Genomic DNA, 24719 nt, shown 5'->3' on the forward strand with positions numbered 1-24719 from the left:
GATGTTATTATTCGTAAACTCTTTGTAGTTTGAAAAATTACATCTAGCACCCCTGAAGTTTGCTTCTGTCTAACAAATAAGTCTATCTGTTTGTTAAAATTCACTGAATTTGCTAATATCGATAAAAAATTGAATGAAAATTTATATTTATCCTCCTCGATTGATTAATTACTGACTTGTTGTAGGTCAAATAATTTTTTTCAGACTAAACTATCCTTATAACTGTTAAGATATACCTCCTCACATGTATTAACTCGTAAAGAAGTATGAGGGTAATTTGGTCACAAAAATATTTATTTGACCTATAATAAGTTAACAATAAATTAATCAGGGATTAGTATAGATTTTTTTTCTGATTTTTTGTTAATATTAGCAAGCGGTAAATTTTGACTAATGTAGAGACTTATTTATTAGACGTAAGCATACATCAAGAATGTTAAACATAGTTTTTCAAACGATAGGGAATCTATGCGTAATTAAATTAAATATCAAGAGAGGGGAGTGTAATTATCCCTATTAAAATAGTATACAATTGAAAATGCACATTTAAAAATAAAATCAAACATGGCCTTACTTGTAGACCTTTGCGTTAAAATAGAAAAATAAGAGTATTTTAATTTAAATCATTAAAATCATGAGAAAATAGGCTGGCATAGGCCAGGACTACGTCTGTCCGGAAGTCCCAGCCAATAAGATACTGCCACGTCATTATCTCGCTGACCTGTACCCTGACCAGCCAACTGAAGACCAATGCCGCTAACGGCGATACACGTCATTGACAGAATTGCCACCATCTTTGGAAAATATTCAGATCACAGAGCGTTTAACTCGAACGTAAATTACCCAAAATGTCAAGGACATATTTGGTATCAACTTTTTATCCTGTAATGGTAAAATTTAGAGCCAAAAACCCTGGGGCATAAAACGTATGGAAAAAGAACAAATGAAATTAATTTTAATTCATTGATCTGCAAATTCTGAGCTCTGATCCCTCTCCAATGGCAGCCCCTTTCTTCTCCACACCTTTCCAACCTTTTGTGTACCAGGTGAACTTTCATTCTTATTCGTCTAAAACATTCTTGTGTGTGTTTGTGTGTATATCTCTGTGTGGGTTTGCGAATCTGAACTGAAGTTTTCGCTCGAATTAGGGTTTTACACCGGTGGTTTCATGAATTTCCTTATCAGTGATTATAATTTCATAACGTTCGATGATGCTGAGAAATGTGTGGTGAAACAGGAACTGAAATATATATATATATTCAATTTTACTCGTTCAATTTTGGTTAAGGCTAAAGGCAATGAAGATTTGTTAGAAATTTTTGCTATGTTATGTGGTAGAGTTGTTTTATGTGGGTTCTACATAATGCTGTGTTTAGGAGCGTCCAGGATCACTGGGAAAGTGGGGATAGACTATGATCAATTTCATGTAGGTTTTTGAATTGAATGGCATTTTGAAAGTTAGGTTATATGGTAAAAAATACCAGTTTGGCCGTTTTTATGACAGCTGGAAGTACAGTACTCTCAGCTTCTCATGCTCGTATGAGTGTTTTGTTTCTGCATCTTGCTTGGCGGTGATCAACACTTGCCTATGGTGATTCCTTACTTTGCTCTGATGTAGACCTCCAAGTTCTGCATGTTTGGATGTCCATGAGTTTTTCTATGTTTACAATATGAAGATCAGATATTTGGGTAGACTATTTCCTTTGTAGCCATAATGGAAAAGTAAAATGATGAGAGAGAAGGAAGGAGACTCATAAAAGTGGTTCTGTACCAGGATATTTCTTTCTTTATAAGATTAGAGATTTACATTAATAAACTGACATTTTTAAATTTGGGGATTTGTATTATTTATTGCTCATTGGTCTAATTTTAGGGCTTGAATAAAGTCGTCAAACCAAATAAATATTTTGCCATGATATCCTGTCACCACTTAATGATAAGTGGTATAGGAATTATGATACAGGCTACTTAACAAATGTTATCATCTTCATTGTCCAATTATGCATACTAAAAGTTATTACTTAACCTAATGCACCATTGGATTTCTTTGATTGATCAACTAGTTAAGCATGCCTTTTAGAAGAAATTTGTATAAAGGCTTCTGAATGTCCTTTTTTCTTAAAAAAGCTTTGAAATATCCCTGCCTAAACATGCCACTGATAATAAAGAAGATGATTAACGATGACTCAAAAATCTTGAGCTTGGGTTAGCCCTAGGACAGACCACTCATTGTTGTTGTGCAACAAAGACGAGCATATAGTCATTTTCAATTATCATTTTCTAATCCTCTATGACCAATTTATTTTATTTCTAGCTAACATGTTCATTGTTTATGTCATGTTTCAGAGCCCACAAGATGCTGTAACCCCTTTTCAGATCTTGGGTGGGGAAGCTCAAATAGTTCAGGTGTTTGTCAAATCAGCGATAATCTCTTTCTTTTTTCCAGAGAAATTTTGGATATTTCATCTAATGAGCATTCGCACTGTGTTTTCTCCTCTCCAGATAATGTTGAAGCCACAAGAAAAAGTTATTGCAAAGCCTGGTACACAATTAGTTAACTAATTCTAGAACTAGCATTCATATATTTGCTTAAACTGGATAATAGTAATTTTTGGTTGCTTAAGTTCTTCGTGTTTCCTCTACGAACAAGTAATATTTCTTATTTTGATTCTCTTTAGTGTTTGCCTTTTGTTGAGGGTGGGTAAAAAGCTACTACAAGTTGAATCTTGCATTTTCTGAAAACTTGGTGAATTTCCATAGGAGTAGCAGATTGTCAGGCGTAGTTGGGTCTTGTCATTTGGGTCAACCCATTTGGGCCACATTTTTCACAATTTTTTAACATATACCTCCAGTTTCGCCTTAGAGTGGGGTAGTGCGTCATGGCAACCAAGCTGGTTTAAGTAGGGGTGGGTTGGGTAGATTTTGAGATGTGGGTTTGCAACCAATTATGTTTGAAATCAACTTCTTTTCCAATTGTAGTAAGCCGTTTGACCTGTCCATTTGTTAGACTGTATAGAACTTAACCTGAAACGTCGTGGTCTATCTGTAAATTATTGGCTCCCAACTCATTTTTTGTTGAGTGGGACTGTGCTAGTCAGCAAGTTTTTTACCATTTTGCCACCCATAGTACCAGGGGAATGCTTTTTCTGGCAACATGACTTCATCCTGTTGGTTCATTCAATATCTTTTTCCTCAGAAGTCACAACCTTTTCAGTCAATATCAAAGATGTTTCTATGTGGACAGGTCCACTAGCTCTTGAACCTGAGCAGAAATGATTATATTTTCCGTGGAATTGCATTGCATTAATTGTGTGTTACCAAATTGAACTAATCTTATAAAAAAACTTCTGCTGCAACTTACCAATCGGTTTAGATCAATTACTTTTAGAATTTAAGTGAATCCTTTTTCTCAGGACTTTTGAAACAATGGTACAAGCTGGAAAGTTTTTGTGGCTGGAATCATTAATGTATTACTGAAATGTGCTAATATATTACTAAAATACATTAGGCTTTACATAAGATAATAATTGTTGTTCCAGGTTCAACATGTTAGTCTCAACACAAGAGCAGATATGTTTCTACTTCTCAAGAACCTTGATATATAATGTGAATTTTCTGTCTTTGGTTTAGTTCCTTTCATTTGATTTTGATAGAATTACCACTTTAGGGAGGAACCGCTGAATAACTTCATAACGTCAATTTTACAAGAACATTGAAGATACTTTTGGCCATATTCCTCTCTTGTTCTTCTGTAATGCTTTCTCCAATATTCTATCCTTCAACTGTTGCTTTTCTCCTTCAATCAAGGTGGGCTGTTTTTGGTAGAGGATGAATTTGATCTTTTGTCACCTTGGCAAGAGCAATGTATTTCCACCCCACGTTTCTGGAATTTGTTAGGACTAACTAGAATTGATTTGAAGACGAGAGGGAGGAAAGGCTTGACTGTTGTAGGATACATCAAAGTTGGACTGCTCGATTTTTATTTTATTTCTTTTGCTTCACCGTTGCAGGTTACACTTGCCCCCTCAGTATGTTAGTTTTGTTGGGGGTATATCGTTCTCCTTTCAATAAATTCATACTTATCAGGCCTTTGTGGTCCTTTCATGTCATTCCTCAATCAGTAGTTTGCTATCAAATATAATTTTCTGTATTGTAAAAAATAAATGTCATGAAAACCTCAGAATTAATAATATTCTATTGTCTTAGTTTTTCTCATTAACTGATTGCCTAATAATATATGAAAGCCTTTTAAGTTGCTGGTTATTGCATAAGATAGGGTGGAATTTTGATTTATTACTAATTTTTATTTAACAGTAACAGTACCTTGATGTACTACTGCTTCAAGATAAAGCTTAGTGTCTATAATTATTTATGCATTTTTATGTGGATGTCTTACAGGCTCCATGTGCTACATGTCTGGCTCTATACAAATGGAAAATGTTTATGTCCCTGAAAATGAAGCAGGTGTGTGGCAGTGGCTTCTTGGTAAGAATGCTACTAGCATAGTTCTTCAAAATACTGGTTCAACTGATGGGTTTGTGGGGATCGCTGCACCTACTCTAGCAAGAGTACTCCCGGTCTGTTACTTTCCACGAATACTGTTTTGCTACAGCATTTATTGTTATTTTCAGGCTTACATATTTTGCTATTTACATTTCTCATGCAGATTGATCTAGCATTGTTTGGTGGTGAAATGTTGTGCCAGGTACTGATGAATGATTGACAATTACTTGAAACTGGATGGAAATGCTTTTGCCTCTTCTCCTTCTATTTATGTTTTACTAACCTTGGCTGGACTAGAGAATGACTTCTGCTTATACATATTGTAGCCGGATGCATTTCTTTGCTCAATTAATGATGTCAAAGTAAATAATACAGTTGATCAGAGGGCACGAAATGTTATTACCAGTGCTGAGGTGAGATGGCAAAGCTCTCCTGGGTGTTGTTTCTTTAAGCTCGTTCTCTGACGTAAACTATTCATGGTTGCAGGGATTTTTGCGGCAGAAAATATCTGGTCAAGGGCTTGCTTTTATAGTTGGCGGTGGTTCTGGTATGTTTCTAAGTTGCAGTTGCTGTTATAGGCAGTGTACGCCTGCTTTCTTGCTCCATGTAATAAATGGTTGAATCTTTCTCCAAAAGACCTTGCAAGAAAGATTTATATGATTTTTGCACGCTGCAGTTATATGCTTGCTTTGGTTTTTCCATCTTCTCTTTTTTCCTTAGCTGTTAGGTGAGGGTAGAAATTAAAGGTACTTGTACGCCAATTTAGGATTCCGACAGACCAAGACTCTTCGCATATCTAGTTGAACTTGCCAAGGGAGGAGACTAGATATTAGGTAGCTGGAATCACTCAAAATTTTATATTTACGGTTTTCTGAATATAGTGTCTGATAGAATTCTTGCGAGTTTGGAGTACTTTTATCTCATTTTGTATGCTGTCTACTTCTAGTAGTAGGAGATTTGCTGTTCAACTAAACCTCTTTTAGAAAAGAAATGTGCCCTTGTTTCGCATTCTAACTGTATGATATCAAAAGAGTACCAAAATGCTTATACTTGCATATTCAAGGTAAGTATACATACATATACACACATATATATATGTAACATTTATCAGTTTTCTTGCCAAAGTTTGGATATAGAAAATTTATGCGTCGGATCCATTTGAGGTGTGATACTGTTATAGTTATTGTTACTGAACTATTGAATACACACACCAGATATATGTGCCATATTGTGTTCTTTTCATTGTGCTTATCCCATAATAGTCAATGGCGCCGATTACGCCTTCGGCATCGCGCCGCCATAGTGCGCGCCATGAAAGAAAAGGGCCTGGGCGGCCTGGGTTTTGGCTGGGCTGCCCAGGCATGTGAATTAAAAAAAAAAATTAAGTTAATAAACCCTATTTTTCTAAAGATAAAAGGAATTTTAACAGATTAAGAACTTTGCATGCATGGGTAACTTTCATTCTTGACTCTTATTTATTCAATTCTCTCTTCTTCCTCTTTCAACGCATCTTCTTCTCAATTCTTCTCTTTTTCTTTCTTCCATAGTATCTGCCACTGCTGTTCACTGTTTATTTACGGTATGACTTTTTTTCTAAATTTATGAAGTGTAAATTTTTGGCGTGTACAGCAGTACAAGCTCTAATTATGCCGATTGAATCTTTGAAATTGATGTGATTTTATTAATCTTTGAGTGCTTTAATTGTTCTGTTAGTGTTTTCTTTTTGGGATGATTTAATTATATGAAGTTTTGTTATGTTCAATTTGTTGTTTTATATGTCTTATTTAACTCCTTATACATTAATCTAATCAAAGTAATACTAATTATTTAAATATATAGATTAATTCTTCTATTTGTGCAATCTTTTGAAAAGTGGCGCGCCGCGCCGTGCGTGCGCCGTGCGCCACTGACTACTATGGCTTATCCGACAGACAACCGATAAGTGAGGTGGACATGATTTGTCAATTTTGTAATTAGGTGGACGAGTATGCGTAAAATCTGATCTAGGATCAGGTTGCTAATATCCAAAAATTCATACAAATATGCACGATGTGATCTTGTGTATGGAGTTGTGTTTATAAATCATCTTAGATTTTGATGGAGAACTTCAGTATTTGTAACGTCCATACAAGAATCATTCAGAATATAGTATTATATTATGTAAAGAGTTTGATGGTTTTAAAGGTCATGACCAAGTACATATTGTTGTGGTGGGGGAAAGAAACAACTGTACTTTGTTAGAATTGCAAATCACACTTTATTTTGCCCAGCTCTAATATTGTTTTCATTTTGCTGGCTTTGGTGCTTCTTAGTTGTACAGAAAAATCTTGAGGTGGGTGAGGTACTCGCAGTTGATGTGTCGAGCATTGTTGCAGTATCAGCATCAGTGAACATACAAATCAAGTATAATGCTCCTATGAGAAGGGTAGTCTTTGGGGTGAGCATCTCTCTGTTCTTTACCCTTTACGCATGCTCATTCCATGTGAACTCTTGTTGCCTGGATACTTGATTTATTAATGCAACCGTTAAACGCTTTTCCTGTACTTTCTGTTGAAGTTGGTGGCCTGAGTTTGCATGAGGTCGTGTCAGTTGCAAATTTGTCTTTGAATGATATCTTGGATGTGTTCTAATAGTTAGACTAGTTTGTGGAGCTTCTACTGTGATTGGCAGAAAATATTCGAAGATCTGCTGAATGCAGCAGCATTTTAGATGATTTTGTTAAAATTTTAGTGGGATGGGGCATTATTTATTCAAGGGAACAGGGAAACTAAAACAAAAGCGAGGCGGGGATATGATAGATTCCTACTACATTCAAGTTATTCGATTACAATCTCAATCTGACTGACATTTCAGGGGCTCTCTTCCCTGATGGATTCTGATTGGTCGAGAATTTTGACGGTTTCTTTTTGCTGTTCTATTATCCATGAAGCAATGGCGAAGGAGAACAAGCTTAGGTTTTAAGGGAGTATGTTGAATGTGGTTGACCATTCTTGTTAATCCGTAGATTATATATCTCCATTTGTTTGGGTTTTGGATGTCTGTAACTGTTCAATTTCTATTAATAATGTAGACAAGATTATGTCCCTTCTTTAGGGTTTTGAGTGTCATGTCAACAGTATTTATTGAGCTTGATAATTTAGGATCATAGCCAAGAAGCTGCTGAAATAAAAGGAACACTTAAAGGAAATCTGAATGAAATAATACTATATGGAGTGAAATAAGATATCATGCAAAATCTGTCCAGTTTGGCAATGAACAAGATAGCAGCTGTTTATGAACTTTATACTGATGCTTCACCTTAGTCTGCTGGAATTCGAGAGACTGCAGTATGCAGATGTATTCGAATTGACTCACTATTATCTCTGGAATCAGTACATTTTCATGCAAGAAAATTGGAAAAGCTGCATTTTGATGTAAAAAGTTGATAAAGTAAGATGCTATTACGTGATAAGAGAATGGAGAAATACCCACGGTTGTCATGATCTTGTCTATACCTTTTTCTTAGAGTAAGATCTGTGAGTTTTCAGTGAGAGTTTCTCGCATCCCTTTATGGGCAGATGAAATGTAAATACTAGTTTGGTCAAAGCACATGTGAATGCTACACGATTCTTGGATTAGTTTTCTTACTTATGTATATGTGAGTGCTCTGACTTTAAGTATGCCCTGACATGAATTTTAATTCTCGATGCCTTCATTTTTCTGCGTCCCATCAGCTATAAACTGATGATTTAGTTTAATCTGCTCTCTAATGTTAGATATGAGTTTGAAAGTTACATGTTATTTGATAAATGGTCATCTTGTTCTTGTCTTTGGTGATCTTCCTACTTTTCTTGTTGACATTATATATACTCAGATATGCTGCCTGAAGTTTGTCATTTTATGGTTATTTTATGTTATCGACATCAATTTGTGTTCGGCCCTAACATTTGTCCTAGATTTTCCCCAACAGTCTTACAATTTTTGCTGTCATTATCGACTCATTCTAGTTTGCTTTTTTTACTAATAGTTGTGGCTTTGTGCAAGAGTGAACTTTTTATGATGGAATACATAGTTATACATTTGCTAATCTCATCCTGGTTTGTTACCTATCAAAACTTATTCCTTCTTCCGAAACCAAAGAAGCTCATCGTACTTATCATCCAGTGTTCCCTGTTAAATGTTGCAATATGATCGGTACTTTATTGGATTTGTTTAGCAGCCCATTTTCCATCTCACATGAAATTGTTTGCGAATGTGCACTCTCTCTCTTAATGTGGTAATGCTGTCACTCTTCCGTTGCAGGGTGACAATCTGGTCACTGCCGTTTTAACCGGACCTGGTATTGTCTTCATCCAGAGCATGCCCTTTCATCGGCTTTCTCAGCGCATCGCTAGGTAATCTCTGTTAGTCACCATCAATGTTGGAATCAGCAGAATCATGTAGCTTCGTTGCTGTTAAATCTATCATCCTCTTTATATTAACTTTTCTCTTTCTTGGACTTCTTGGTTTCTATTTTACAGGGCTGTTACATCTCCAAATATGAGGGACAATCCCAAGTTTTTCTTCCAGATAGCAATCTTTTTCTTTCTAGCATACGTTGTTGTTGTGTCATCTCTAATCTTGACGGACATATGATTAACCTCATTCTTTTTCTTGGTTTTCTTTTCTCGTTACACCTTGTGTCCCATATTTAGCAGATGTAGCGTTTGGTATTATACTTTTAAAGAATCCATGAAATGGATAACAGGGTTTCTATTGATGCAGGCTGTATCATGATGGAAATGTAAAGAACATTAGAATGTGTAATTACTATATTTAGTGTCTCCCTCCTGTAATCCAAGTCGAAATTTATAGCACTCCTACTGCCCAATATAGATAACACCACTTGGTTTACTTTCAGTCATCCTCTTGGGCTAGGGCATGTCCTTAGAACCATAGATTGATTACAAGCTCGTTTACAAATTATTCACCAACACAGCTTTCATATTGTCAGAAGGGATTGGATTCACAATCAGTTTTATTATCCTGGAACTGATTTATCTTTCGATTTTGAGCAAGCACTGTTGTGTCATCTGTGTGAGCAACTCTTTATTCTGTAAATTTTTCTTATCAATTACTGTTCTTACTTCCGCATCATTTGTCCCCTTTATATTGCCGTTCGAGTGGACAAATATATTCTTCCCCACTCAACTGTGCATTAACATACTTTGCTTCCTCCAACAATGAAATTATGCACTTTGCTCCGTTGAGTTCAACCAAACAATTTAAGGTTTCCAAGAATTTCATAAAACAACAAGTGGCAAGTACATTATATTCCGTGACAAGCAAAGCAGCTCTTAGAATGAATGGATATGCTCATTCTGTCCAACTACCACCTACACTGAGTCCTTCCCCCTAGACATAAGCAACTCCTCAATAATATCCATAGATATATTAGTCTGAACTTGATCTGGTATAGGTAATGGATCAGCCCCCATGACTTGACATTCTCATGCTTACACGCCTGACAGACCTTGACTTACAAATATAAATGTTTTGATAGATTTATTTGTTAATATGATATTCGTTTAATCAATTTGGTGGACCTACATCCTTAACATCTCATCACTATTATTGAATGTTCTCCAACTTGATTTTGCTGCGTTTTCTTATATCAATTTCTCTTCGTAGTGGCAATCCATATCTCAAATCTCGATCGTCCTAATAATTAGTATTATTTTCATTAAATCCTTGTGAGAATGATATTTTATACTACTTGATATTTAGTGCACTCACTAGTGCATACATTTTTCGGCAATTAGTGGCCGTAAAAAAATCTCTGGATTCTTTGTTATGTTTGCACCCTGTAGTGTCACCAACATAAGAAGTATGTATGAACTGGATAGTTTTCCTCATTGATTCAGTAAAACTCCTCACATATAGTCTGCCTTTGTACCTCAATAGACCTCATATTAAAAACAACAAAATGGCCTTAATATGCAGGTAGCAATAGCATCTTGAGCAAATTGATCCCATGCATGTCTCTTCCAGTTCACTGCGCCTCTGTAGCACTCCTTAGCACATCAACTACCTCATTTTCAGCACCTCTTTCATACTCAATCTTGTAGCTATAGCTCGGCAATTCTGATCAGGTATATATTTCAAACTCCTTGGATCAGTCTTAATCACAAATGTACCATTGATCAAATAAGGCTTCCATTTTTAAACTGCCATGATATTCACCAAGAACTCATTTCTATACACCTATTGGAAGTTATGGGGAGTAAAATGTATAACAACACTTTTGCAAGGAAGGGAAGACGATGAAAACTTAGGATTTTTGTACTCTAAATTGTGATTCTCTATTCACTTGAACTTCTTCAGGTTACAAGCCCTTTTATAAGCCTAAAAGTCCACTAATAAGCATAAGATTCGTACACAAAGTAAATGCAAAAAGAGAATTCTAAACATCATTTTTCTGTTCTGGCCCGAAAGTCTCTAAAGGTCATAACTTTCTGCAGAAATTTCCAGCACTTGAAACTTTGATCTGAAACTAGACCAAAGAGTTTTAATTCCATACAAAATTCACCAAGAATGACAACCGTTTGACTTCTGAAAACGCGTCTAAAAATCTGCTGAAAACTGTGGCTGTAGAAAATGAGAAGGCAAGTTCATCCTTTTGAATTCTTAACACCCCCTGTAAACTTGACTTCTTTACAACTCCAATCATCTCTCTAAGCTGTTGGAATCTGTCTTTCTTGAGGGCCTTTGAAAAAATATCTGCAACTTAATCAAGAGTTTTGACGTACTCCACTTCCATCTCTTTGTTAGCAATGCAATCTCGAATAAAATGGAACCTTGCATCTATATATGTGCTTTGATCATGAAACACCGGATTCTTAGCAAGAGCAATAGTTGATTTGTTGTCCACCATTTTAGTTGGTCCATCTAATGCAAAATAAAGTTCACTTAGCAATCTTCTTAGCTATATTGCATGACATGTTCCCGAAGTTGTGGCAGCATACACTTCTTCTTCAAGAGTACCATTCAAAATTTTGGACTTCACATCTATTTGATGAATTGAGTCTAAGTGAAATTAATCCTAAACTGTAATAGGAAGTGAAATGAATTTAAGTTTTTTTTTTAAATATTACAGCATAACATTAGTAGATATTTTTTAAAAAAAGAAAGTACAAGGCTATCTTTTTCCATTTCTATAGAATTTTCAAAACTTAGGAAGGTATTTGATTTGATTCGAGATATGCGACCTCCACTCAAGGGTGCTAACTCGCTATATCTTGCTGAGATATGAAGAGAGGAAGAAACAAACACGTGAGCCTAGTCGGGTTCGTCCCTGACTAAGACTGGGTAAATTATATTTTTGGTCCCATAAGTGGATCTGTTTTCTAATTTTGGCCCTACACTCAGGTCAATTCGCACATTGAGTCTCATATGTGGTTTTTTTTTTCAATTTGAGGATCATTGAGGGATTTCCGTCCAATTGATAACAGCAGCTGCTCTCTCCGTTAGTCAATACAATTAAAATAAGGGTAAATTACATTTTTTGTCTCATAAGTGGACCTGTTTCCAATTTTGGTCCCACACTCAGGCAATTCGCACATTTACATGTATGGTATATAATTCATGGTAGGGCCTTACTTGTATGGTATTGAATCAACAAGGTTTTTATTCACTATCTATGTCTTGGATTCAATCGGGAGATGATTCATGATAGGACCTTACTTGTATGGTATTGAATCAATAAAGTTATGGCTCACTATCCATGTCTTGGACTCAATCGGGGAGATAATTCATGACAGGGCCTTACTTGTATGGTATTCATTGTCTAAAGGTCCGCCACTTTCACCTAGAAATAGGGCCTTATGGTGTATTGCTAGATGCCAAGCATGAGTAATGGGAGCTTCTTGCCCATGCTTCCCCGCTTGAATACCCAAACCCATCCATATTGATGCATTTCTCTCCTAGAGTTAGGAAACTGTCGAAATTGGGAGTGAGCTTCTTGGCTAGAGACTTAAAGAAGTCTTCGTCCTGCAATCCTTATGCAAAGGAACTTACTTGTGCCTCCGAAGTCGTTGAAGGACCTCCAAGCCCACTGTGTTAAAGCGTTGAAGGTACTCCCTTAGTGACAAGGTTTCCTTTTATTACATAAACAAAAGACTCATGGTTGTCTTCCTAAGGTTTTGAATGACTAGACCATTCCTTCTACACACAACACAATTCCTCACCATCTTGGATGCCTCATCTCATCTCTCTCTTGGCCATTTCTCTCTACTAAGTCCGCCCTCCGACTATTCTTCCTAACCAAACACCAACTTCTTTTTTATACATCTATTTTTATTTTCACTTTTCTTATACACTCATTTTTCACTCTGACCAAGCAACCCTAAAGGTATGATTGGTATATAGTGATAGAGTGGGAATAGAATGTGCATTCTTAAGTCCATTCCTACATCTATAATTAGTATGCTATAAGTTTCAGAATACTTATTCCCATAGGATTAGCCCTTCCTCTCCTCAACATGGTATTAGCTATTCCCAACATATTGACAATGAAAGTATTCTATTTATTTTTTTCTTTCTATTGCTTGTATTAATAATATTTAATTTTATTGTTATTAAATGTAAGTACTTTTTGTATGTAGTATAAATATTTATATATGCATGGTAAGAAAAAAGTGATATTACTTCAATATTTAATTATTTTTATTGACTCGATAAAATTCTTTCACTAAGTATAAAATAAATAATGATAAATGCACTGATTAAATACATTAGTCTTTTAGTTGTTCGGATCAATTTTTTTATTTTGGAAGAAAAATATTACCTATAGGTTTAATGAGTCAATAAAATATTTATTACATAAAAATAAATAATATATATAATACTATATGAGATGTTTCATAAATTGCATATAACCCTCTGTATGCAATTTAGAATATACTATTGTTATACAATTGATTCAATATATTCAATAAAATTTGAATAAATATTTTTTTAAAAATAATACTTAAAAGCAAAATTGTCTTAAAAATAATTTTACTTCATTACTAATCATTATATTCTAATTATCAATTATATTAATGAAATCAACTAAAGAACTATAAAATAACAATTCTATTACCTTCTAATTTATTGTTATTATAGGAATGCTATACAAATACGATTTTTCCCTTTCTTTACTCCATTCTTAAATGCATTTTGTTCTCACTTAATTATATTCTTATATGACAATGATGCCCTAAGGGATAAAATTAAATTTATTGCAATTTCACAAAAAAGACAAGGAGGTTTTATGCATTCTACCTACGGGTGGCAACGGGGCTGGTTTGGGTGGATCTGAGACCTGACCCCAATTTCGAGAAGGACCCGAGATCCGTCTTTAATAGGATCGCATTTTGTGCTTATTTTATGTGATATTTTGACCTATTTTATGATCAAAATGCTCCTAATTAAATATTATTTTGCAGCATTAGGACAAATGAATGGAGAATGAAGAAAAGAACCAAAATGAAAATTCGGACAAGACTCAAACTCGATTTCTGGCAAGAATTTGGAGATGCTTGGACTACCTTTTGATGAATGAGGAGTTTAACTAGGATAATAATATTATTTTCATTAGTCTTTTAGTTCAATTAGGAATCTACCTTTTAATCTTAGTAGAATTAGGTATCTAGTTATTATATATATGTGATGTAATTTACTTTAAGAGTAACTTTTGAACTCTTGAGAATTTCAGATCTTGAATTCTTGTCTCTATATTTCTCTATGTTTTTATGATATTTTCTTACTTTGGTTTCCATGAGTTGTTCTATGAGCATGTCTAGCTAGTTTTCTCATTCCGGTTGAAGACTTGGTGAATGTTTAATTCCAACAAATTGTGAAATCTATGCTTTCTTCTTTTATTCATATTGGTATTTGTGTTGTTCTTTGTGCTTTTATTATAAATAATCTGATTTATGAATGATAGGTACCATTATTCATTGTCAAGAATATTTGCCCAACTATTTGAACTTGCAAATTCGTAATTGTTTATTTAGTTCAATAACTAGTGGTGACATAGCATAATTGATTATGTAGAAGTTTTCGATTATGTTGTGAGGAATGTACAATCTAACTTAAATAAATCCTCGTAAGAATTTATTGGTTAGAATTGAGTCTTTCTAGTTTGTTAATGCTGTTGGTAAATTAAATCTTGAGAACGTTCCCAAAGTTGTTTACTGATTAGGGATTTAGTCAATGGACGTTCCTTGACTATCCATAAAGTAAGAAAATGTGAAGTCGTTAGGTCGTATGAATGGCCATAACCAATTTATCTATCATGAATAATTGTTATCTTTGCATTTATGATCGACCATGGAATTAAGCATGATCCTGTCTTTAATTGGAATACTTTTCTCTTATATTTACCTCTTCTACTTTTATTAGCTTTTTAGTTTAATTTAGTTTTTAATATTTATTCTTCTTCACAATAAAAAATCACCTAATTATTTTTATTTTTGAAGGAATTAATTTAAAACCAATTCCTATGGAGTCGACTCTACTCACACTTCTACAAAAGTGTTCGTATGACTTATTTTTTGTGAATTTGATGCCCATCAGTCTCGCCCCTAGTACAAAACTCATGGGGCAGGTCTAACCCTGTATACCCAGTTATATTGTTTTCTTTGCCCTACAAATATTAAAATAAAACTCAGCATATCAATTACAAATAAAATTGTTCAATAAATATTCAAGTCCGAAAAATAAATTCAAGTAAAAAAAAAAAAGTTGTTTTTAACAAAACAGCCCAAACAATTCACAACAATTATATATTAATAACAACTTATTCATCTTTTTCCCTCTCAAGTATTGTTGGATAATTTTTCAATTCATCAACTATTGAACAAGTGGCTAATAAAAAATAAATAAAATGATGTAATATTTTGCTAATGTTTAAACTTTAAAACATTCTAATTTGAGGGAAGAGAAGACGTACAGATAATGAAAAAAATAAAAAAGTATGTATATATATGAGATTGACCCGAGTTTCAGGATAAATTTTTAAAGATTCATGACCCATTTCAGATTTAACTAGATCTTAATATTTAGAATAAAAAATCCACCCCATTTTTATTATTTTTAGATCCAAACCCACCCCATTAAAAAGAGATTGAGATTTAACTATATTTTAATATTTAGAATTCAAAATCCACCCCATTTTTATTATTTTTAGATCCAAACCCACCCCATTAAAAAGAGATTGAAGAGGAATTATACCGAGTGTGGATTCGATTACCATCTCTATTTTTACCCCAATGATTTTAGGGTGTTAGGGTCCTCTTATGAAGCAATGTTTGGATTCATGTTTTCGCATTTTTAAAAACAAGATAAAACACACTTAATATTTGCTTTTGTATTTTTACATCTTATATGTGTGTTTTTTTCCTTTTTAACTTTTTATTATAATATATATATTTATATATATAATGTAAAACAGACATGATTTGACAATATATAGTGATTTATATATTTATATTTTATAATATCTATTTTCAACATACACTTATCATGACTTTTTCTTTTTATCTATTTTCAAAACACAAAATAAAACAGTTAAAAAACAAATCCAATCGCGTGAATATTTCTAGTAACTGCGGTTTTGGGCAAACGACGCTGTATATAATAACGTCCCTCGCAAAATCTCCCCACTCACTCACTTTATCGTCTGGGCGTAGGGAATTTGTGATTTTACTCTATTCGCTCTAGAAACCCTAATCCATTCTTCCTCGTATTCTCCTTGATAGAATTTGGAATTTTCGAGTTCCACCTGCCGTTGATTGATTCTTTCCGATTGAAACCCTGATTTTAGTCTGCGGATTTCCGATTGGTGAAGGAGAACGAGTCGGTTGATGAGGGCGATTCCTAACTGCCTGCTTTCCCTGTTGATTTCGCGTGCTTTTTCTCGGCAATTCGGCCATTGATTCGGGGCGTTCCGGCAAAGTATTCGACATCTGAACACTAGGGTTTTGTTCGATCGTTAATCGAGAAATCTTGCGGCAGGAGGTTTCAACCGTCCGAGGAGGCTGTGACTTGGGGATTCTATTCGGCGTCAGAAGGAGAGGGCTTTCCGGAGTTTTTCTTCGATCTACCGGATCCGTGTAATTTACGGTCGTTTGGTGGAGTTTTGGACCGAGATCCAATTAATCATTCTTTCTGTGGAAGTTTGAAGACTTCTGCTGATTTGAATGTCCTGAGTCCCTGAAGGATTAGAAGGCCATTAGTCGGTTTGATTAATTTTTCGAGTAATTGCAGAAAAGAAAAAAGAAGGAAAAAAAAAAAAAGAACTTGTTGAATTTCCATTGTACTCCTGTTAATGTTTTTTTCACTTCTTTGAGTTGAATGCCAGGCCTTTCATTTTGTACTTCTTGACGGCCCTCTATTTCTGTTTGTGGTTGTTTCTCTCTGAGAGAGGAAAAACAATATACAAAGAAAACATGGCTGTGTATTATAAATTTAAAAGTGCAAAAGATTATGATTCAGTTGCCATTGACGGACACTTTATATCGGTGGGACACTTGAAAGAAAAAATTTTTGAACTAAAGCATCTGGGCAGGGGTACTGATTTTGACCTCGTTGTCACCAACGCCCAGACTAATGAAGGTTGGTTTTGATTCTTTGCAAAATTTTGTGCAAATTGAAATCTCTTAAACGTCTTTTATTCAATCTGCTTTTGTTTACTTAAAGCCTTGACATCTCTTTGCCTTTAGTGTGATATGAAGTGTTTGTAATGGTCAATGAAAAATTGGTGTAGTGTTTTGTTCATCAAATCATTCTTCTAGGGGGCAGAGGTTTGGCTCTTGGTTGTTGCTTAGCTTTGATTTTAATGGGTATTCTACTGACCATTTGTGTAGTTCTGCTCATGTCTAATGATGAAAAGTTGGCTGTGCTAAATCAAAGAAACCTGATGGTATGCCTGTCAAAGTTAATCACTCAGAAATCTCGGGGTTGTCTCATGAGTTGTTGTATAGTTTTGATAATTGTTGGTGATTTTTGTGAAAGCTAACTAATATGAAGTGGTAGATTAATGATTATTGTGTTGTTCTTTTTCTTTGTTAGACGGATGGATTGATATGTGCCTTTGAATGTGTTGGTTACAGAAGCACTCCTCTACATTGAACTAATCTCAGGCGATTATTTTGTTGTTTGTATAATTTTATTTCAATTATTGTCTAGCATAAATCCCGCTAAACAAAATGGTGTAGCCAATTACTATAATTTGTCAATCCATCACGTATATGTTTCTCAGTTATAATAGTTTGTTGCACAGGCACTTCATAGCTTTACTTTAAAAATGTCTACAGGGCAAAATTTGCCTTGACTGTCCAGTTACAGCATCTGGGATCTGACTATACTAAATATTGGTTGTCCTAGGCTGAGAAGTTTAAGTTGCATTGATTTAATTTGTTCATAAAGAAAGTTATTGCTTCCTGGTTTATGGACATCAGGATGGTCGTAATACTAGTACTTCATTTTAATGTGGCAATCAGAAATGGATATGGAGATTAGTGTTTTGGTGGTTTTAACTGCAGTTCTTCTCTTTGGTTGCATTTATATGGTGGTCTCCAGGGTTTATACTCTTCTCATTGTCTGTAATTTCAGAGTACCTTGATGAAGGAATGTTAATTCCCAAAAATACTTCAGTTTTAATACGCCGAGTTCCTGGACGTCCTCGCAAGCCCATAGTTACTGCACCTGTTACTGAACAAGAAGAGTATTGCCTCAATCCTTTTAAACTTTGTTCATTTAGTTTACTTCTCAAAAACTCGTAAAGAAGATGGATATTGTTTCAAACACTGAACAATGGTCTAGCTGGATATTAACGTATTGTTAACTGCGGATGGTGGCTTTGATTTTTGGCTTTACATGTCAAAATCCCACTTGTACTGGTGGTTGTGAGACCTATTGATGTTGCTGTGGGATTCAATAGGTTGACCATACGTAACAGATGTACAACCACCCATCCACACACCACTCACAAAAAGAAATATTAAAAGACTTGCACTCTCCAGCCTTTTGTAGAATTTCAGAGCGCTCAGTTGAGTATTTCAATATTTACTGTAGGCCAAATGTGGAGAATAATTCTGATGATGTTCAAGCTGTAAAAGGTAGCTTTGCTGGAGCAGATCCATCTGCCATGAAATATGTAAGCTTTCATTCATTAATCTTCTGGAATCATCTTGGTGCTTCATGTTGTAAGCAAGTGAGAAGCTGGGATGTGTTTCCACTTTCCATGTCAATCTTTTTCGTATGAAGTTCATCAATATATTCGTTCTTGGTCCTTGTAGGGTGAAGATTTAGAATGGGATGAATTTGGAAATGATCTTTATGCAATTCCTGAAAATGTACATGTCCAATCGAGCATCCCTGTTCAAGATGCTCCCCCTGTTAGCAAAGAGGATGAGGAGAGCAAAATCAAAGCTTTAATTGACACTCCAGCCTTAGATTGGCAGCGGTTAGAAATCTGTTGGCTTACTATTGCACCTCTAGAATAATAATAATAATACTAAGTTATTTTGTATTCAATCAGCTTGGTAGAACTTACCATTGTAACATCAATTTTGCAGTCAACCTTCTGATGGCTTTGGTCCTGGTAGAGGATTTGGACGGGGCATGGGTGGAAGAATGATGGGAGGGCGTGGTTTTGGTGAATTCTCTTATCCCTTAACATTTAGTAGAAAGTAGTTTTGTTGAGAATTCCATTTAATGTTTAGTTATATTTTCCCCATATTGTTAGCTTGAGAATTTCAGGCGCATTAATTTACTGATGCTTTATGTTCCTATGGTTCTGTTGTCTGTGACTGAGCTTGCAAAACTAAATGGTTTTATTCTTCAGGTCGAGGTGGATTTGAGAAGAAAACACCACCCCAGGGCTACATATGCCACAGGTGCAAGGTGCCTGGTATGTTTCTTTTCCCAACAATGTGGGATCCACTTTTAGCTTGGGCTAAATGATGGAATTATTAAATAGACAGAATTTTTCAATGCATGATCTTGAGATTTTAGAAATTCAAAAGAACATATTCATGAAATGTTGTTTCTTTGGTTTAGGGCATTTTATTCAGCATTGCCCAACAAATGGTGATCCCAATTTTGACATCAAAAGGGTCAAGCCTCCTACTGGAATTCCAAAATCAATGTTGATGGCTACTCCAGATGGCTCTTACGCATTACCCAGTGGAGCTGTTGCAGTGTTGAAGCCAAATGAGTAAGCTATCCCGAGCAATTCAATATATGCTCAGTTGTTTGATATATGTTATTTTCTTATTGGTTGAATCTTTTCAGGGCTGCTTTTGAGAAAGAGATTGAGGGTATGCCGTCTACTCGTCCTGTTGGTGATCTTCCACCAGAATTGCATTGCCCTCTGTGTAAAGAAGTAATGAAAGATGCTGTCCTGACGAGCAAGTGTTGTTTTACTAGCTTTTGTGATAAATGTAAGATTGCGCCTAGGTTCAGGATCTATTTCTTGTGTCACATCAATATTAGCACTGTAATATTTGTCTTACTTTCTTGCTTGGGCATGGGGAGTGGGGTTCGGGAAGATTTTCTGGAAGCTAAAATATCATATTTCTCTTTGTAGTTGCAGCACTTGTTGATTTTCTTGTAAGTGGTTGATTCTTTTCTTATTTCTGACTTCTGCCCAGGTATTCGAGATCACATCATGTCCAAATCAATGTGTGTCTGTGGGGCCACAAGTATTCTGGCAGATGATCTTTTGCCCAACAAGACGTTGAGGGATACTATTAACCGAATTTTGGAATCCAATAATAACAGTGGGGACAATGGCGGGAGTGCTTTTCAAGTCCAAGGTTTGTGTTTTATTTAGTATTCTCACTTACAATAACTCGATCTGGCTTATTCATCTTTCCAGTTCAGCTATGGTGTGTGCTATCACTCTGATTATTTTACAATGAACATTGGATCTGCAACTTCTTTTGTGTTCTCAGACATGGAGTCACGCAATCCACAAGCTAAGGTTGCATCTCCAACACAGTCTGCTGCCTCAAAAGGACAGCAAGTGCCCGCACCACCACCCCAAAGGGAAGAGACTTCAAAGATTGTGGAGACCGTTGAAGAAAATAAATCTGCCCCTGTCCCAATGAAACAGGAGAAAGGGAGAATTCCAAAAGTGGCTGATGTTTCCGAAGCTACACATGACTCAAGAACTGTTAAGGAAGCAGCATCGCAAGGAAGTGTTCCATTGGCTGATGAAGAGGTGCAGCAAAAACCACTTTCTGGTGAAGCAGGTAATATAAGATACAGATGACTTGCTACATAGTTTTATTTAGGTGAAAATGTCCTGATGCTAGAGTGATATTGCTCGGAAGTATAGGCCTCTACTTTCTTGCTTCTCCCCTTTCCCGTAGATCATAGGTCACTATTGCATTTTTGTGCTGTAAATGCCACAAAGATGGTTTTCTACTAACATAGCATTATTATATTTATTATTAGATTACAAGAGTTAATTGGATCTAGATGTTCTGATAACAAGCTCTTTTACCAAGTCATTGATTGAACTGATGTCTCTTTGGAGCTGAAAAGAAATATTCTGAAATTTGTTTCCAAACTTCCATTGGCAAAAAAGGGCGGAGCTGACCCTGATTTGACATTTGTGTTTTTTCTGGGTTTTGCAGGGAAGAAGAAGAAAAAGAAGAAAATCCGCATGCCTCCTGGTGGTATGGTCTTATTTTACTCTTATATGCCTTTTTCCTATGGACATTTGATGGTTTTTGTGAAACAATATACTTGCCTCCTGGTGGATTCGCAATCTTGTTTGCTGTTTTTCTCTGAGTGTATGCTTCTACTATATTTTCGTGGTGGGTGTTTTACAAACTTAGTTATGGGGAAAACTTGCCGTCAGATACATCATTTTACCTTGATGTTACTGATATTATGGGGTGTCCAATCAAGTTGATGGAGATGACTTATGTTCAGCTTGCTACAGTTATTATAATGAACTTTTTCGTCTAGTTCTTTTTGCATTGCTTTGCATGTTTGCATTGCTTTGCATGTAAGCATTTAAGTATCAAGCTGAGACCATCATAGCCTCATTGCATAAGTTCTCCTAGTATTTGTATTGTGCGTGAGGCTGGGTTGTACTCGTGAGGAGGTGCTAGACTCTTAAGAAATGTGCTTTCTGATAGTCGAGTAGTAGTCAAAGAATTAATTGATCAACCTATAGGATCTCTTAATGGGGGGATCCTGATTTTAAATTATGATTTCTCACATTATTCTTATCATTTGACTAGGTGCTCTAGAATTTGGAACATTTACTTGTAGGGATAAGTGTGCATTTTGTAAGCACAGCTGCCTAGCTCATGCTTGCTTGACCAGTAGGCTCAAATGTGATTTAGCTTTGAACTCTGTTACTCAACTTGTGATGCATCAAGCACAGTTTTAGGAGTCTTGTACCTTGCTTGAGCTCATTATTTGTCTTATTAATATTGCTCTGAAACTTTCCTATTCCCTGCAGCTGCAGAGATGCAGTGGAGAACTGGGCAAGACCTTGCACCTGAGAATTACATGATGCCTATGGGACCTTCTGCTTTTAATCCGTACTGGAGTGGCATTCAACCTGGACTAGATGGATTTATGCCTCCATATGGGGGTCCTGTGCCCTACATGGGCTATGGACTAAGTCCCATGGATGTTGCATTTGGTGGTGTTTTACCACATGATCCATTTGGAGGACCTGGTTGTATGTTGCCTTATGGTGGCCCTCCGCAGAGGTATGGTTTTGTTTGTTTTGATAACTGTCCCCATTTGATCCACGCAGCTTCCATGCAGTTCAACATTCATTCATTCATTTTGTCTATGTAAGGGTGTAATTGATTAGGAATATATGTATTTCTGAGTACCCCCTGCTCTTGGTGATTGTTAGTTTTGTTGGTTCTTGAAAATTGCATGTCTGATTGTTTCATGTTTCCTCATGGATTCCAGGGACCTCGCAGAGTTAGCAATGGGATTCAATCCTGGGCCGCCGATCATGAGTAGAGAGGAATTTGAAGCTCGCAAAGCTGATTTGAAGAGGAAGCGTGAAATGGAGAGACGTGGGGAAAGGTGAGCATAATCAATTTGAACGCTGTTTGTTAAGTTTATCATGTGATGATGGGAGGGAGCGTTTCTGCTGCCCACCTTAAATAAACAAAATGATTGGACTTGAAAAAGGACTGTCAGCTGATATGATACTTGTATGGATCTTAGCATTTTGCACATTTTAACTGCTCAAATGAAGGAAGTTGAGACTTTGCATGTGATCGTTTATCTTGTCTAAAAACTTTTCAGTTTCCAACAAAGGGAATTTTCTAAAGATCGCGAATATGGAAGAGAAGGGAGCAGCACAGTTGATGTTTCTTCAAAGTCCAAATCTGTATGTATCTTTATTATTATTCAACTTTTGTTACTTTATATCTGTGCCTTGATGCAGATGGAATTGAAGATCACTGAAATAGGTCGTCCAAAAACTATCATAGCCACAGAACATGAACTTTTGAAAAGAGATTCTTTCCAATTGTTTTTGAATGAATGTCTCCTAAAATCTGGGATGATTCTGTGCCTTAATGCTTAATTTGATTACTGAAAGGTGTAAAATTCAACTTCTGGATGATTCCATTATCTTCTCCTGTTATGTTGAACGGAGTGGGAATCCATGTTTGAACTGTACTTTTTAGTTTATTGTATTTTTTTCCTTCTCTTTTCTCCGCCGAATATAGTTTCGTGTGGCCTACCTCTGCTCTCTTTAGGCAAACTAATCATTCTACTTTGGGATCTTATTTATTTGGAAATCTTGCCACTAATTCTGGTTTCAATGTAATTTAGCCAGTATGCCCTGAAATTCAGTCAAGAAAATACTTTCCTCAACTTCCTTTTTCTTACTTAAGTTGGAGAGTTGAATCGAGTTTATTTCATGTGTCGATCTTAATTTAGATCTTAAGAATGCCAAATCAACAAAATAAGGAAAAAAGATAAAACAAGAAAACGTCCTAGTGTCTAGAACAGAATTTTGGGCCTGCGAATCTACTTAGGCCCACTAAACCACAAAGCCCAAGTACTAATTTTTTATTACTGCAATTGGTCTTCAGTTGTGTAATGTCGCATAGCCCATTGCCTCCCTTCTATCTTCTTAATGCTATCATGCCTTTAGAAATATTGGATTAACATTTTCTTTGGTTGGTGCAGAAGTCTATCCCACCTCCGTCCAGCACTGACCATCAGCAAACCCATCGCCACCGCTCCGAGAGGCATTCACCTGACCGTCGCTCCCGGGACCCTGAACTTCCACGCCCATCTTCCAAGAAGAAATCTGACTACGACCACTCTCACCATGAAGACCATCACCACCGCCGTGAGTACCATGATGAAACCCAGCGACACCGTGATCACCACCATCGCAGCAGCAGCAGCAGCTACCAACGCCGCTCTGAGTCCCCCTCTGAAGCACTGGCGCCGCCACCGCAGTCTTTATCAGCATCTGACAAGAAGAAGGCCAGCGTCTTCTCCCGCATCAGCTTCCCCGAGAATGAATCCTCGGCTCCTAAGAAGAGAAAGCTCTCTTCATCTTCGGAGGTGCCTCCTACTGGCACCTCAAGTCACCGGTCGTCAGCCCTCCCAAATGGACACCATGATGAGCACAAAGCTGTGTCTGGGTCGAGAAAAAGTGGTGCGACTGTTGCTGTTGCAGCTGTAGATCATGACAGCAGCGATGATGAAAGGCATTTCAAGAGACGGCCATCGAGGTATGCCTCATCGCCTCAGCCAGCCGCCTCCGCTGAAGAGGAGCCCCGCCACAGTAGAGGGTCGAGGGATAGGGAGCGTGAAAGGGATCGTGGAGGTTATAGCAAGCATAGATGATTATGATTAACAGCTCTCCTGACGGGCAATCTGCTCGGTGAGGAGGGTGGAAATTGGACATCTGTGTTGAAGTTGAATGGAGCATTCCGAACGTCTTAGCTCCGTATTTGCTTTTATTATATTGTGTAATAATGAAGAGCATGTACTGGTTTCTTTTTGTTGTTACAGTTAAATGAAATGGGGATGTTTTGATATTAAATGAAATGTCAAGTTTTTCACAAATAACCATTTTTTTAGTTATTTTAACTTATTTTGAATGTAGAATTAAAATAGATTTATCTATTTCAGTCATTAAACAAATATGATAATATTTAAATTGGGATAATTATATTTATACCCCTCACCGAAGG

General features: G+C 36.1%; 2 protein-coding genes across 2 annotated transcripts; both read left to right on the forward strand.

The window, feature by feature from the left end:
- LOC105164370 lies at positions 911-9455 on the forward strand. Its single transcript, XM_011083009.2, has 10 exons — positions 911-1046; positions 2347-2406; positions 2503-2542; positions 4399-4577; positions 4667-4705; positions 4830-4916; positions 4990-5050; positions 6816-6940; positions 8785-8876; positions 9003-9455. The coding sequence occupies exons 1-10, from the start codon at positions 999-1001 to the stop codon at positions 9115-9117; spliced, it is 846 nt and encodes a 281-aa protein (XP_011081311.1). The 5' UTR covers positions 911-998; the 3' UTR covers positions 9118-9455.
- Positions 16155-24591, forward strand: LOC105164372 (E3 ubiquitin ligase PARAQUAT TOLERANCE 3). Its single transcript, XM_011083010.2, has 15 exons — positions 16155-17121; positions 18121-18232; positions 18583-18664; positions 18807-18973; positions 19086-19165; positions 19355-19420; positions 19570-19726; positions 19804-19952; positions 20163-20327; positions 20466-20765; positions 21153-21194; positions 21992-22247; positions 22459-22578; positions 22804-22888; positions 23698-24591. Exons 1-15 carry the CDS (start codon positions 16956-16958, stop codon positions 24367-24369), a joined length of 2619 nt encoding a protein of 872 aa, XP_011081312.1. The 5' UTR covers positions 16155-16955; the 3' UTR covers positions 24370-24591.

Source organism: Sesamum indicum, linkage group LG6, assembly GCF_000512975.1.
Source record: "Sesamum indicum cultivar Zhongzhi No. 13 linkage group LG6, S_indicum_v1.0, whole genome shotgun sequence".
NCBI classification, from domain to species: domain Eukaryota; kingdom Viridiplantae; phylum Streptophyta; class Magnoliopsida; order Lamiales; family Pedaliaceae; genus Sesamum; species Sesamum indicum.

Coding starts and splice junctions, on each gene's coding strand:
- LOC105164370 (XM_011083009.2), top strand. CDS start 999: ATGGCAGCCCCTTTCTTCTCCACACCTTTCCAACCTTTTGTGTACCAG. Junction 4,706..4,829: donor GTGGTGAAATGTTGTGCCAG/GTACTGATGAAT, acceptor TACATATTGTAG/CCGGATGCATTTCTTTGCTC. Junction 6,941..8,784: donor TGAGAAGGGTAGTCTTTGGG/GTGAGCATCTCT, acceptor CTTCCGTTGCAG/GGTGACAATCTGGTCACTGC.
- LOC105164372 (XM_011083010.2), top strand. CDS start 16,956: ATGGCTGTGTATTATAAATTTAAAAGTGCAAAAGATTATGATTCAGTT. Junction 20,328..20,465: donor GAGTGCTTTTCAAGTCCAAG/GTTTGTGTTTTA, acceptor TTGTGTTCTCAG/ACATGGAGTCACGCAATCCA. Junction 20,766..21,152: donor ACCACTTTCTGGTGAAGCAG/GTAATATAAGAT, acceptor TGGGTTTTGCAG/GGAAGAAGAAGAAAAAGAAG.